Here is a 13,957-nt window from a genome sequence, read left to right on the forward strand (position 1 = left end):
ATCGGGCTCTGTGACCCATTTCCCGGGACCGATTGCCGTCCGAGGGGTTTGTTCAGGACTCAAGACTCAAGAGAGCCTTTCTGGGAACGGGTGTTGGCGTCTTGCCCCTCTCAAGTGGCATGATATTGTGTGGTATGATGGATGCACCATTTCATCTGGTCATCCTTCTCCGCACTTTATCCCAATTCCATGGCTAACTAACCACCACAGTATATTCTGTCGATCTTCCTTCCTTCCACTAAGCGGTATGGCCTTATTCTCACGTGGCCCGTTCTCCTTAATATTCAGTACAATGTCTAGTAGTACCCATTTATCCCCAGATCTCATCTCTCCCTAAGCAGCACACAACATCACGCACCATCCATGTAATGATCGAGAACCGAACTAGAGGCCCAAGTGTCCTCTTGGTCGTCGCGGGCTGTAATTTATTGCCCGAGATTTGCCAATTTGCCAAAGCACAGACCGAGCCCTCACACGATAACCCATTCTGTGACAGAACAATCTCCATCTCAGCGGCCTGCAGGATGCAGTCCTACGCAGTCGGATCAGATTTGCGTCTCGACAAGCGCCTCCGGAGGTGTCATTGTCGCACAAGTACAGTCTACAGTCCCAATCCGAATGAACCCTGGAAAAGGCGCATCTGAATTGCTTTGGCCACACCTCCGGGTCAGTTCCGTGTCAGTGACTAAGCTTCGTATCTGTCATCTGAAAGAGATGTACCGATAGCATAGGTACAAAAATTAGGCACGCTTCTTACTTCACGATAGATAAGTCGGTCTCATATAGTACGAGACATCAAACAGGAGGACCGTGCATTTCCAATCTGCGTGATGTCCCCAGTCAAGGCTCAAGAGCCAGACGAGACAGCAGTTGTCGATCTTCCGCCATTGACGGTGCTTGCGCAATTCCCCGAGAGTCAAACAAACTTCTCGTGATTGCATAGTACCTGGAGGTGTCTTGGATTGTTGATGCCATTGGAGCAGCTACATTCCAGTCAAGTGGCTAGATCGGATATGCAACACAGGGCCGATGAGTTTCAATGGCCACTCCAAGCGAGCAAAAAGACTAAAGTTGCCTGCCCTTCTCGGAGGCGAACGGTCGCGTTCCGATCGAAGCGGGTGTTAAGTTATCGTTTGCACGCCCTTTGCGCGAGAACTTATGATCAACATGGTAACCCTGATAATATGTTGATCTCAAAAGATATTTGGGTCTTCTGATGCTCGGCTAAGGTAGGAGTGCCTGACATCCGGTGTTATCCAAGGCGGATTACGTAGAGTAGATGTCTGATAGGGAGATAAACCCGGGGAGATAACCATGGGTTATGGTGGCAGTATGGACAGCAGCGGCCTTTCCGCTTTCGGGCTTGGCGGCGCTGGTCGCTTGGTTGGCCAGTTCAACTGTCTCTCACCCCGGATTTACGCCCCCAGCCTGAAACAGAACTGAGATAACATTCAAAATATCACAAAATGTCGACCAAGAAGGATATGCGCAGGTTGGATCTTGGTATGTTGCCTGCTTCCAAGTCTTGAACCTCGCCAAAGCGCACTCTTGCTGATGCTGACGTCGCATCTTATAGCCATCCCCTACATCGACCCGCCCAAAGACAAGAATGAGGCCGACATGTCCAGTACGTAACGAGCGATAGAAAGACATCTTACTATAAGGCGCAACTGGGCTCGTATTGATGTTTTGGAACAGGCGCGATGTCCAGCACCATGCCCATGGCTGCGGTATGTTGCAGTCCAGCTCCGCACTTCACAGCCAGAAGACACTAATTGTTTCGCTTTAGATGTTTACCAGGAACAGGTGAGCAGGGAACTGATCTCTTAGACATCAATCCGGCTCCGGTAGCTGACCACTGCGGCTCAATTAGAATGATCGGATGGTACGTTTCGAGCGACATCTCACTGTGGCTATCTCTAACACATGGATAGGGTGTCCTTCGTCTTCTCTCTCCAGAGTTGGCTGGGTGAGACCCCAGACCAGAAGAGAAACGCTTCTACACCGGCTTATATGTCTGTATTGATGTCCTGTTCGTGCACCCCAGCCTGCGAGACTATGGAGTATGGATGACTGACTAACGACGCGCGTTCCTAGTGATGGCCTTGGCCGTGGTATGTGTTGTTCTGCGTTGCAGCAGCAGTCGCATGCTCCAGTACCTCGTTACTGATCCATATCATGCAGACCTACTTCCCCATCTTCCTGCCTCCTCAGACCGCGCGGGGTGCTGCTGCTCCCTCCCCCTCCCCTTCTCCCTGAAGGAGGCCCGTTCAAACATACCCTTGCGAAAGTCTTTTGATACACGATTAATTCATGGCGTTTCCGAATCTGCAACCGAAATCATACAGCATATCCAAGCGTTACCGACTGGGAAGTGGAAAAGTCAAATGGGGTTGGTGTTGCAGCTTCATAGCCAGGGAGCTTTGCTCTCATGTACAGGGAAAATTTGACGGTTCTGTACGAATACTATAATACCAGAAATACCATAATGTCATCTCTGCTAGCGCTCGCTATCGCCACGCATGGGGTAGTACAAGGGACAGTGGCAGTGGCAACTTAAAAATGGTTGCAGAGTGCATACATGCATTGAAGCTGAAAAGACAGAGCAAAAGAGACTAATGCGAAGGCAAACAGGGACAAGAGGCTGAGGAACGAACAGTTTCAAAGTGTAATTGACTTGGCGGGAAAATATGTGCGTATAGCCTTTTGAGAATCTGACAGCCTGAACCCGAACCCCAGTACTGGCTGGGCTGGAACATAGCCAGTGCGTAAGGGCTACGTCGGCAGCGTCACGAAAGTATTGGTGGTGAGTGGGGAGACGCAGCAGGGTGCAATGCGCCGAAGAGGGTTGCCACCAAACATGAACTTTCACTTCAAACCAATTAAATCCTGAAGAGCCAGACGCCTCTTTCAAGCCTTCTTTTGACAGGCGGCCGATAGCCCATAGACCACCGGGATGCCTGATAATATTTAGGATTTACTGGCTTTATTGAACAGGGCCAGTCACCGTGACCAGAATTCGAGGCAGAGGCAGAGTCAGACTGCCTGGCTGGGCTTAGTCAGGCCCCTTTGGCCCACACCGCCTTCCCCCACAAGGGCGCTAAATGCAAGCCGCGCCCCTCAAAAGGCTCTTCTGTTCTTCTCTTTGCTTCCTTCCCGACCTTCCCACCCTACACTCCATCTTCAAGAACCTCCCTCAAGTCTCCACGACTCGCAATCGCTCCCCCCGCGTTAACAGAGATATCTATTCTCGCCCCTCCGCTCACTTTACCTATACCGCTTTTAAGGGCCGTTTACGACGAAAGGCCGAGTTTATGTCCATCGAAAACCTTAAGACCTTCGGTAAGTCGCTCGCCACCCCTCCTTCGTCTGTGGGCAACGTCGACGTTGTCGCGAAAACACCCCTTCGCATGCTGCCCAGCCTGCTTTATGACCGTCCTATTCTTATCAAGGATGGACTGCATGTCATTCGGTGGCGCAGTATGGCCACTTGGCCGGTATTCTGGACGGTGGTCGGATTCGCATCACTTTTTGGCGGGGTAATGCTAGGTCATGAGCCTGAGGCTGACACGTGCTCCTTTTCCACAGACCCCTTCGCCGAAGCTGACGAAGACACCGGCGAGACCAAGCAGTCTCAAAACTACATCCATATACGGATTCAACGTACGTCATAATCGATTTCTTTTCTGTTTTGCACCCATGCTGTCGCCGTCTCACTGTCCACGTCTCGTTGGCTGTGGTGACATCTCGTCCATCTCGTCCGACACGAACCAAGAGGCTAACAACCATCCGCAGAGCGCAATGGTCGTAAGACCTTGACTACGGTCCAGGGTCTTCCGAAGAAGTTTGACCAGAAGAAGATCTTGAAGGTGATCAAGAAGAAGTTCGGTACGTCTCAACTAGACCCGCCACGCCCCGGCCTTTCAGGCATCCAACTAATCCGTCTCCAGCCTGCAATGGCACCATCGTCAACGACACCGAGATGGGCGAGGTGATTCAGCTCCAGGGTGATCAGCGTAAAGATGTTCAGGAGTTCTTGACCGACAAGAAGGAGGGTCTCGAGCTGGATGCCAAGACCATCAAGGTCCACGGTTTCTAAGCACCCCGTCGTCACGTCCCCGTTCCGGTCCCCTTCTTTTCTTTTTTTCGGTCCACGTTACTACTCTGTGCAGTGGTGGAAGGCTTTGGAAGAGCAACCTTGTTTCTGTTGTATCTGTCGCTTTTCTCCCATCTTTGCTGTTGCACCACTACGTCACTGCAAGGTAGGGTCAAGGTCGATCGGCTTACAGAAACTGTCGCCTTTTGAATACCTTTTCGTCGCTCTTTGCTCGGTACACAGGACCTGAAGCCTTAGTCGAAAAAGAATACTGTCAAGTTGAACTCCCCTCCTCTCCTCCGGCGCACTTTCGTCAGGCGCTTGCACAGAGGAGGGGGGCAGCAGTGGGTTTGATATTATTTTATGTCCCGACTTAACTGCGATACCTGGAATGGGATAATGACGGAACGAGGCGTTGGTAGATACCCTTATCTGCATAGATATTTTTCTTAGCTTCTTGCTTTCTTCTGAAAGGACGGTTGAAGGTCTGTTATGTTTGAAGAGGGTTGTGTCTGAAGGTGGAGATTGAGGAACAGTCGTTATTCTTGATCTCTTTCATTTCCTGTGATTCGATCGTCTTTAGTTCTGCACATGCCGACCTAGACTGTCACTTCCGTACTATTGTCCAAGAATGGAATACTTGCTCATGGCTACAACGTATTCTGCAACGACGTAGACATACCGATACTGAGCTTATCTAGATCAAGTTGGATGCCACACCAGTCAAAAAAGAATATTACGGCAAGACATCTTGTAATATTGTAATGTAGCAATAGGGGGTAAATTGGAAGTAGTAGCTATGGGGGCAATTGACTTAAGGCAACCACGATTGGACATGACCCATCCTCTCTCTGGCTTAATCTTACGGTCAGTCCAGTCTTTACAGTTCGCCCCCCGGCCGATACGCCCGACTATCCGCGACCCGCATGCGCAGGAAGATCTGGACGGCCCAGTCCCAGAGTTTCCGGGTGATGACGAAGACGGGCACCTCGGGTTCGTTCTCGCGGGTGAGGTGCAACTGTAGGAGCAAGGAGGACATGCTCACGAAGCTGGCGACGGCGACGATGAGCAGCGCGGCCGCCGTTTCACGCTTGATGGTAGCATGGTTTTGCGTGGCGTGGTAGAGAAAGGTGAGGGTCTGGATTGAGGTACGATAGCAGGGTTTAGTTAGTGGAAAGGAGACAAAGTGAAAAAAAGGAAAGATCGTGCATGGAATTAACGGGGGAAAAACTTACAGTCGTGATGGAGATCCAGGCAGGGAGAAGCAGACGGGGGTCATAAGACGCCCCGGAAAGATAAAGGACCCAAGAAGTAATATAAGCAATCAACCCGTTCGTAGTCAGAAGACGAATAACAACAGCTGGCGGGGTATAGTTCAAAAGCCTGAAGACATTAGGGAGTGTGTCAGTCGACGAACCTTCGCTGGAGATACCAATGGTCCGAAGTTGCGGAGCAAGAACACATACCATCGAGACATCATACAATCAGCAAAAAAGTAGGAAAGATATGCGGATGCACAGCACTATGAGAGAGAGAGAGAGTTAAAAAAAAAAGACACTTTGCTTCTCTTGGGATGACTGAAGGACATCCAAGAGTATCAAGACAGGCGATAGCAACACATACCCACATAATCGCCAAAGCCACTTCGGTGACTCGGAATCTTCGCTCAACATCCCAGTCTTGCCCGACACTCCCAACAATCGCCGCCGCCCACCCCTCCCCACCCATTCCGGGCTGGATGTGCAGCAGCTCGGCCAAGAATGTGAACGCACATCGCAGACCCCACCATGCGGCCGGGACGGTGCTCAGCGCGCGGCAGATGACCAGAGGCAGATACCATTTGCGATCCACACCGAGGATGACCGCCACGCGGGGGTGAAGGGCCGACGAGGGGACCGAGTGGTCGTCGCTGTCACTGCCATCCTCGCCGCCGCCATTACCAATGCTGCTAGGGGGTGGAGGGGCCGGAGGGGAGGAGGGCGGGACGACGGCTGCGGGGGCCCCGTCCTTGTCGCGGGAATCCAGCTTTGAGAGAATGGACGTCACGGAGGTATAGAAGGTGGAAGATTGGAGGAAGGATTCGTCGGCGGAATCGGGCAAAGGTATCAGATCAGACGCAACAGGGGACCGGAATTGTTGAATAGGGATGGGCGCAGATGCAGCATCACGACGACGAGGAGGAGCCAGCCTTGAAATCACGGCATATGCGGCCGTTGCGCGACAGAAGATAGACGCAAAGAAGATAAGAGTTGGATCTATGGTGTCCCAAGTCGTAAAGATGGCCGAAATGTGGTGGAGAAGAACCCTCCCCCCCTGGACCAGAGCTTTTTCTTGTTTTGTTTATGATATGAAGTCGTCGGCGACGATCGTGTTTGAATCTCTGAGAAACTGACGAGCCCGAAGATCAAAGACCAGCTGATCCCACCGGACAAGAGAATTCTAGGCAGGAAACCGACGTCTTTCCAGTTGGACAAGGGCACAGGCGAACCAAATCGAAGGCTTGAAGCCAAATCAGCCAAAAGCCAAAGCCAAAGCCCGCGGCGGTGGCGGACACGTGACCATCCCGGAACTTTGGCGGGTTTCGATTTTCCCCCATTCGGCTCTCTTTTGCGATCCGACTTCAACTTTCCTCAGGTACACTGCGCGTGCCCATCCCGCTCATCATGGCCTCGTCATTGTCTAAGGGCCCCTTGTCCGCGGCCGTCAGAGCCGGCAGCACCTCTTTCGCTTCCTCCGGTGTCGCATCATGCCAATCTCGTTGCTTTTCGCAGTCCATCCAGCGCGCGGGCGGCATGCGGCCGTCAGAGTCCGTTTCAATCAGACCTCCGCCTCAGCCCAGTACGAGAACTAGAACCAGACAAATGGCGAGATCGGAGCTTCCGCAGGATATCGGACTCTTGCCCGGCACCTACATCCGCCCTTTGTGGAAGGACATGCCGTCCTTTATCCACCAGCGTCATGAACGCCTTCGACTGGAATGGCTGTGGCTGAAGCACGCCGTCCAGAACTTCATTGGGTAGGTTCTGGTCTGGGTCTTGTCGATTTGCATTCTGCTCTTGCTGTGCCAGAGAATTAACTCGATCATACAGAGTCATCGCCTACAGCAGATACTTCAACAAAGGGCTACCCCTCGAATTGAAGGAGCGTCGCCAGATCGCCCAGGACTTTCACCGGCGCATGTTATCTGCTTTCGCAGCGTGAGTGCCCCATAATCTACCACAGCCTCTGACTCCTCTCAAGCACACATGCACAAAACTCAACTTGGTACTTACTTCGTGCCTTGTTCTGCAGGGGCGACACTGCCACCATCAACAAGATCTGCTGCACCGGCTTAGCCAAGGAGCTCAACTCCCGCATCGCAGCGCGCCCCAAGAATGAGAAGGTCACCTGGAGCCTGGACACCTACAACCGCGACGCCGCCACCTTCTGGACCGGTGCCCGCGTGGTATCGGACCGTGCCACTCAGATTCCCGAGATCCCGAACTCGGGCGTGCGCCAGGTCGTCGTGCGCATCACCAGCAAGCAGTCCGCCGGCAAGTACACGGTGCCCGCCAAGGGACAGGCCGCCGAGGACTCCACCGCGGTGGCTACAAACGAAAAGCAGCGGGACTGCACAGAATACATCGTCATCCAGAAGCTCCGGTGGACGGGTGAGGACACCGGCTGGCGCGTGTGGGGTCACGCTACCCCGACCACCGTCGACGATCTCAGCAGCCCCTTCTTTGCTCCTGGTCTGACCCTCGCCGAGCGTTTGGAGGCCTTGAAGGCGGGCATGGGTCGGTAAATTCAACAAGCACTGGCTCAGTTGCCTCATCCCAATCCTTTCTCTTCGTTGTGATCGAACCACAGCCTCCTCCGCAATGGTGGTATCAAAACATTCATGAGCGGAAGGCATAGAAATGGGAATCCCCCCTTACTGCCGTCCTCACATCCTAGAGATCAAGTTAGTCAGATGCAGCCATCGCCGGGGCTCCTGACTAAACCCGGGTTACGGATCTCCTCCCTCATCTTTCCAAATGCAGTTGTGTATCAGTACGATAGTCACGAGCCACTCCCCGCTGAAAAAGTGTCTATTGCTGTCTATTCCCTTTTGTCTCTTGTCATTTTAGCCGGGCTCTCTCTCTTCCCCAAACTTTGCATCATATACTCTTATTCTTTGTGGTTCTTGGGCTGCTCTCCTGCTCGCCTATCCTCTTGTCTTACCTAGAACCTTTTTGGTCACTCGTGCCACCCGTCACTACGCGCTGGATACACTTAGTCAGTGTATTAAGCGACCCCACACTGTTCAATGTATCATATACTATATCCAATCTCAATGTCCTACACGACCTCATGTGTCGCAAGTAGACATCCCATTAACACCTTCAAAAGAAGATGCATAACGGAGTCACCGCCGCAAGCCTTTACTTCGCTCATCGCTCATCTACGGATCAAATGGGGATGGTAAACCATATGAAGAGAGGCAAAACTTCCCCACCCTCGGCGCCGGTATTAGGTAGCGATGGCATATATACACGTACAGGAAATCGAAACCCAACCGGGGTTCCCAAAGCACAACTTGGACACAGAGGAAAGCACTGGGATCAAAAGCAGCGAATTTGAAAGACATGGGAATAGATTGCAGTGGTATCCGCGGGAGAAGAGGGGGGGGGGTGAAGCAAAATCCAAGGATTGGCGGTTCTAGCAGCGGGGAGAGACAAGACGATTTGACGAAGAAAGAATGTCCGCGCAGCACCATCAGAAACTATCTAATCGTCGTCGAAGATCTGGAACGTGTTGACGAGAATTGTTTCGATGACCCGCACTTGCCAGCCTGCATCGGCGATGTTGCCGCTGGAGCTGGCTCCCATGAGGGTTGGTCTGGGTAGACGGGTGTTAGTCTTTAGTACCTAGGGAGAAAGGAGGCGGAAGTGGGGAAGAATGGGTCGTGAACGAACCCAAAGCAGATGGCGATATTGCCTGCGTTCATACGGTTTTGGGTGTAGTGCTCTTGGACCTTGTTGAGATGCTGGTACATGTTAGGAGACGTGCCTAAGGGATTAGATTGGAATGAACGCGGGACATACGAGGATTAGAGCTCTCAAGGTAGCATAGTGGGCATCAGGCAGGCTGTTCACGAGCGCGTGCAGGGAGTCGCGGCGCTGGATGTCATCATCGAGACCTGGAAAATTATGGGTCAGATTTGGTCTTGAGTTTAGTGTTCTAGCGGGACTACTTACGGGCTGCGTGAATAAAGTCGCTATAAAATTGCGATGTGAACAATGGGTCAGGTAGATCCCTAAAGAACTGCTTCAACAACCCCGCGACGCTGTTGACGTCATGGTAGAAGTTTTCTGGGTTGGTGAAGTCCACTTGGGACGAGTCTGCCGTGCAGGTGTTAGCTCTTGATTGTCTGATCGAGAGATTGTAAGACTAACCATTGTCAAATAGTGCCTTCATTTGACTAATATGGGTGGCACTTCCGGACAGACGATAGATGCCCTCCATATCAAGACCGAAAAGCTCAATAGCTTGGAAGCATTGGTAGACGATCATGGGCACTGCTGTCCCATCTCGTGTGTACAGATCCTCCAATGATACACCGAACACCGGCTTTAAAGGAGGTAAGTGTGGCTGGAAACCATTGCCGTGCGCATGGAGGGGAGTTTTCGCTGGCAGCGCAGGTGGTTGACTTGCAGCGTGGTGCGGCTCCAGAGGACCAGAGGAGCTTGTGGGATAAGGTGGCTGGGGTTGGAATGGCGGCGATCTGAACGAGTCTGGATTTTGATGGTATGGCAATGTCTCAGTAGCTGGCGCCGGCCCCGGAGCGTTTGTGGGTGCGGGTGCGGGTGCTGGCGCTGGCGCCGGTGCTGGTGCTGACGTCTGGGCAGATGCTTGTGGAGAGGAGAGGGTCTGTGTGGAAAAGGAGGAAGGGAGAAAAGTCGATTGTCTTTTATTCTGCGTTGTGGGTGCGGAGACAGCTGCCACAGGCCCAGAGCCACCAAGAGTCTTGTGAATGTGTCAGCTTAAACTGGTTGAAGACCTCAGGTAGATATGCTAACCGGATGCCGTTGATATCTGATCTGTTCGGATGTCACTGCAGCAGGGTTGTTCTCGTGGCTCAGAATGTATTCACGGAAGTCCTTCTCGTTATCAATTTGCGACACAACTTCGTACAAGCTCTTTGGCGCCAAAGCAGGATTCGCCGTGCCATCCTTCAGGGGGCTGATTGATAATCCTTGTCCCAGCAACAGTTTCTCGTTAAAAGTCGCTTCCGAACTGTCAGCACAAACACCATGCAAAAGGTGGGGGTGGGGGAAGCATATTGTTGCGCACCAAACTTCTGCAGCTGCAGCGCCAGGCCAGAGTCACATTCCGAAATCAACTTCTGGATGTTCGTTACAGCTGTGGGGCGGTGATTCGAGACAAGTTCCTGTCGAGCCGTCTGCGCAGCTTGGACCTTAGCAGAGTAGTCCGCATCCGCATTCTGAACTTTGCGCGACAGCTCCTCCTCGTGCTGAGCCGAGGACTTGTGGCCCTTCAGACCGAACTTTCCGCCCTGTCTGTCGCCCGTCTTCACACGATCCAACTGTTCGGCGAAAGACACATATTTGGCCTTTGCCTTTTCAGCGGATGCTTCAGCCTCCAACACCCGTTTCTCTGCACTCAAGCCAGTCTGCTTCCATTGCTTGCGGCCACGTTCAATATTTGTTGCCAGCTCATTGAGGTCGTCGGCCATCTGCTGCAACGAGACGGCGAATTGAAGCCCATGATCTGCCATGCGCTCATGAAAGCGATTGAGGTCATTGTAGCTGTTACCATAAGTGCCCTGGCGGTTTTCCGTGCGATGGGCCGCGTCGTGGAGCGAGCGGGACAACTTTTTCAGACCTTGCGCATGCTCTTCTTCGAGGCCGGATCGTTTTTTGAGGAAGCTAGAGAAATCCTGATGATCAGTGCAGGGGCGAGTTAGCGCATTTGCGCGATTTTGCACAAAGGTGGTCTGGTTGCGGCGAACCTTGGCGGAGGAGACACTTTGCTTGAGCCGAGTCAGGAGAGTGGTGATACCGATCTATGTGACGGATGGTGTCGCAGTCAGCACAAGGAATAAACTTAGAGCGACAGCTGTGGTTCGAATCTCATACATCCGAATAAATGACTTTATCCATTCTAGCCTTCAATTCCTCCGTCATCGGGGGCGGGCCCGAACGTAGGTCGTTAGCCGCGGAGTGGCCGGCAGAGCCAGCACTGGATGGCGGCGCATCGGGGTCGAGCCCGGAGCTGTGAGGTCCAGAAACGTCTGCCATGGGATAGGATACAGTAGGGTGATTACAAGTTGAGAAGATGGGGTCGCATTGAGGCAGCAATGCAGAACAGATATGTGTATGTATGTATGTTTGAATGTATGAATGTATGAAGTTTGGGGGGATGATTTGCGGAAGCCTAACTAATTATCAGGAGCAAGTCACACACAGCACACTCACTGCCACTCAGGCATCATCATGACCCGATCGGGGCAAGGCGGCGGGTGGGGGAGGCTGAGCCAGTGTGGCTTGCAAGTGGGCTGGGATCCCGGAAAGGGTTTAGTGCGGGTGGCCGGTGCTTTTCTCCTGCCAGGCACGTTCCTCCTTACAGTCAGTCCTGGACAGGCTGAAACTCTCAACTGTGAACTTTCAGGGAGTAAACTTACTATGTAAATTATGTACGGAGTCTAAGTCATAACTTTAAGTCTCTTGACTTGTGCTGGACTGCTGAAGCTCCGAGTTTGTCCCGACCCTATCCCGGTTCCACCCAGTGCACCGTACAGTACAATTCTAGAAGGTTTCAACTTTCAACGGCCTGGACGGCCTTAGTAAGGCTGTTGAATTTAGGATTTCTCAACATCGCAATTAGGAACGGAGTTAAAGAGAGGGCGATGACAAATGCGGCCCATGTACCGAGGCAGATTGTAAGCAATTCGAATACTCTGGTCTAAGAATTGGGGATCCTCGGTGGGTCAACAATGTGTATATAAGCTTGTATCTTGCCAGACATACTGAAAAACACTAAATCCTCAAACCTACTTACCAAAACCACGAGATCTTTTAGAATCACCAGTGTCAATATCCTTCCGGCACAGCTACCGAATCACCAATAGAATGGCTTCCACCGAAGTGAATGTTACGGTCTTCGCCTATCCTCAACCCGACAAGATCGATGAGGTAAGTGACCCTCTCTCTCCTCTCTCTCTCTCTCTCTCTTATATCACTCTGCGCGCGCCTTCTATCAAGTGGCATGCCTCCCCCCTGACATGACATAAGGTTGCAACCCTTTGGAGCGAGCTTTCACGCCAAGTGCAGGCCAACGAGCCCGACACGCTGTTCTACTATGCCTATGTCAATCAAGATCGAAATGCTATTGTGGTCGTCGAGAGGTATCTCTTTCTTCCGTCCCATTACCTTACCTGCTCTTGTGTGATAGGAACCTGGAACTAAGACTACTATCATCATGCAGATACCGTAACCAAGAAGCCCTAGTGAAGCACAGTCAAACGCCCTACTATCAGGAGTTCATGGCTAAGGCCGGGGGTCTGATGGCCAAGCCTCTTGAGATCCAGCGGGGTGGTGGTCCATTGCCCGAGTCAACCAAGATTTCCCGGCTGTAGATGGAAGGGATGGGATGGACCCTAATCTCGAGAACCTCTGTACATTAAAGAAGTATATTCGGTAATTCTGAGCTGTCTATATCGCTAAGTTAATCAACATGACCTCACTCTGTACTCCACATTGATAGTCCCGAATCGGATGGTGGCTAGGTCTGGTGTAGGCGAGCTAACGATGCGAGGGAAAATCTAGAGGTTGGTACTTCTGGCTACTGACTATAAAGTAGGTAGTTTAAGGTATAGCTGAGGAACCTTGAACAGGTTACTCCGTACCTACTCCGTACTAGGTAAGGTATCGGTTCACATGTATGTAGACGCTTGCAGACAAGGAGCTAAGCTACATGACTTCGTCTTCTGTACTTCGTACTTCGAGTCGGCATTCGATCGGGACGCTAATCGAGCTATCCCCGTCATTGCAGCGTACATATCCAGAGCCGATGCTTAATGATCTAATATTAGACGGAAGGATGGCGGTCTGCGCCTGGTGCTGCAGGAGGACCGAACTAGGCGATGATGTATAGTCAAGGACCTTTGTTGTTCATTTCTTATTCATTTCTTGGCTTGTGGTCCGTGAGCCATGTCGATATAACCAGTCATAGGGTCAAGGGTACTGCTGCGTATGCTGTATGGTCGGTTACAACAAAATGAAGATCAAGTGTATTTGACAGCTGGGAAGAGACAGAGAAGGAACCGAAGATAGCTGGACCCCTGAACCGGCAAAGGGTGCAAGCGCCGTCCCTTGGATCCCAACGGGACCATCCATTCAATTCCAGAGACTGCGTCTTTTGACGGAGGAGAAAATCATGGCTGTCGACAAGAGAAGAGGCTGATATTGGATACATGCGTGTGATTGGTGTTGGCTTCCCAGCCATCGCGAGTATCTCGTCCAATTCCAGCTTCATGATGATTCCAGTCGTAGGATGGATTGGATCAATCCCAACCGACTAATTTGACTAGTCAGTCGTCGCCTACCCATGGCTGGCAGGCTGGCAGGCTGGTTGTTGTTCTTCTTTCTTCTCTTATTCTCGCTCTATCTCGATTCTCGTGGGGGACAATTACACCCAGTGCCAGCATCGAACATCAAGCACCAACATCAAGCATTGAAGCATTCAAGCATCTATTGATCAATAGTCTCATTGTTCAAGGAGTGACTGCTTCGCCTGCTTGTTTGCTTTAGTGTATTCATCCGTCTGTTGGAAGTTCTGCCTCAGTTCTGACGTGAGTCTCTCTCTCTCTCTCTCTCT

General features: G+C 51.8%; 5 protein-coding genes across 5 annotated transcripts; 3 read left to right on the forward strand and 2 right to left on the reverse strand.

The window, feature by feature from the left end:
- Window positions 1–1,466: 1,466 nt before the first annotated feature.
- BO86DRAFT_310203 (SUI1 family translation initiation factor) lies at window positions 1,467–4,099 on the forward strand (the record flags this gene model as incomplete). Its single annotated transcript, XM_025667851.1, has 9 exons — window positions 1,467–1,503; window positions 1,577–1,627; window positions 1,699–1,730; window positions 1,790–1,806; window positions 1,935–2,032; window positions 2,098–2,118; window positions 3,589–3,663; window positions 3,796–3,888; window positions 3,951–4,099. 9 exons carry the CDS (start codon window positions 1,467–1,469, stop codon window positions 4,097–4,099), a joined length of 573 nt encoding a protein of 190 aa, XP_025528962.1.
- Window positions 4,100–4,836: 737 nt separating this feature from the next.
- On the reverse strand, window positions 4,837–6,261 carry BO86DRAFT_447377 (uncharacterized protein; the record flags this gene model as incomplete). The annotated part of the gene is made up of 5 exons (XM_025676583.1): window positions 4,837–5,234; window positions 5,332–5,479; window positions 5,563–5,618; window positions 5,720–6,087; window positions 6,213–6,261. The coding sequence occupies 5 exons, from the start codon at window positions 6,259–6,261 to the stop codon at window positions 4,977–4,979; spliced, it is 879 nt and encodes a 292-aa protein (XP_025528963.1). The 3' UTR covers window positions 4,837–4,976.
- Window positions 6,262–6,759: 498 nt separating this feature from the next.
- On the forward strand, window positions 6,760–7,880 carry BO86DRAFT_310029 (uncharacterized protein; the record flags this gene model as incomplete). The annotated part of the gene is made up of 3 exons (XM_025667842.1): window positions 6,760–7,112; window positions 7,186–7,293; window positions 7,388–7,880. 3 exons carry the CDS (start codon window positions 6,760–6,762, stop codon window positions 7,878–7,880), a joined length of 954 nt encoding a protein of 317 aa, XP_025528964.1.
- A 677-nt stretch (window positions 7,881–8,557) lies between these two features.
- On the reverse strand, window positions 8,558–11,508 carry rgd1 (putative Rho GTPase activator (Rgd1)). Its single transcript, XM_025671813.1, has 9 exons — window positions 11,218–11,508; window positions 11,091–11,144; window positions 10,412–11,018; window positions 10,138–10,346; window positions 9,514–10,084; window positions 9,316–9,459; window positions 9,163–9,257; window positions 9,034–9,104; window positions 8,558–8,956 (listed from the first exon to the last, which is right to left on the reverse strand). Exons 1-9 carry the CDS (start codon window positions 11,377–11,379, stop codon window positions 8,845–8,847), a joined length of 2,025 nt encoding a protein of 674 aa, XP_025528965.1. The 5' UTR covers window positions 11,380–11,508; the 3' UTR covers window positions 8,558–8,844.
- A 702-nt stretch (window positions 11,509–12,210) lies between these two features.
- On the forward strand, window positions 12,211–12,831 carry BO86DRAFT_408912 (putative quinol monooxygenase; the record flags this gene model as incomplete). The annotated part of the gene is made up of 3 exons (XM_025674377.1): window positions 12,211–12,273; window positions 12,373–12,485; window positions 12,566–12,831. The coding sequence occupies 3 exons, from the start codon at window positions 12,211–12,213 to the stop codon at window positions 12,714–12,716; spliced, it is 327 nt and encodes a 108-aa protein (XP_025528966.1). The 3' UTR covers window positions 12,717–12,831.
- Window positions 12,832–13,957: the final 1,126 nt, after the last annotated feature.

Source organism: Aspergillus japonicus (genome assembly GCF_003184785.1).
Source record: "Aspergillus japonicus CBS 114.51 unplaced genomic scaffold BO86scaffold_16, whole genome shotgun sequence".
Classification (NCBI taxonomy): domain Eukaryota; kingdom Fungi; phylum Ascomycota; class Eurotiomycetes; order Eurotiales; family Aspergillaceae; genus Aspergillus; species Aspergillus japonicus.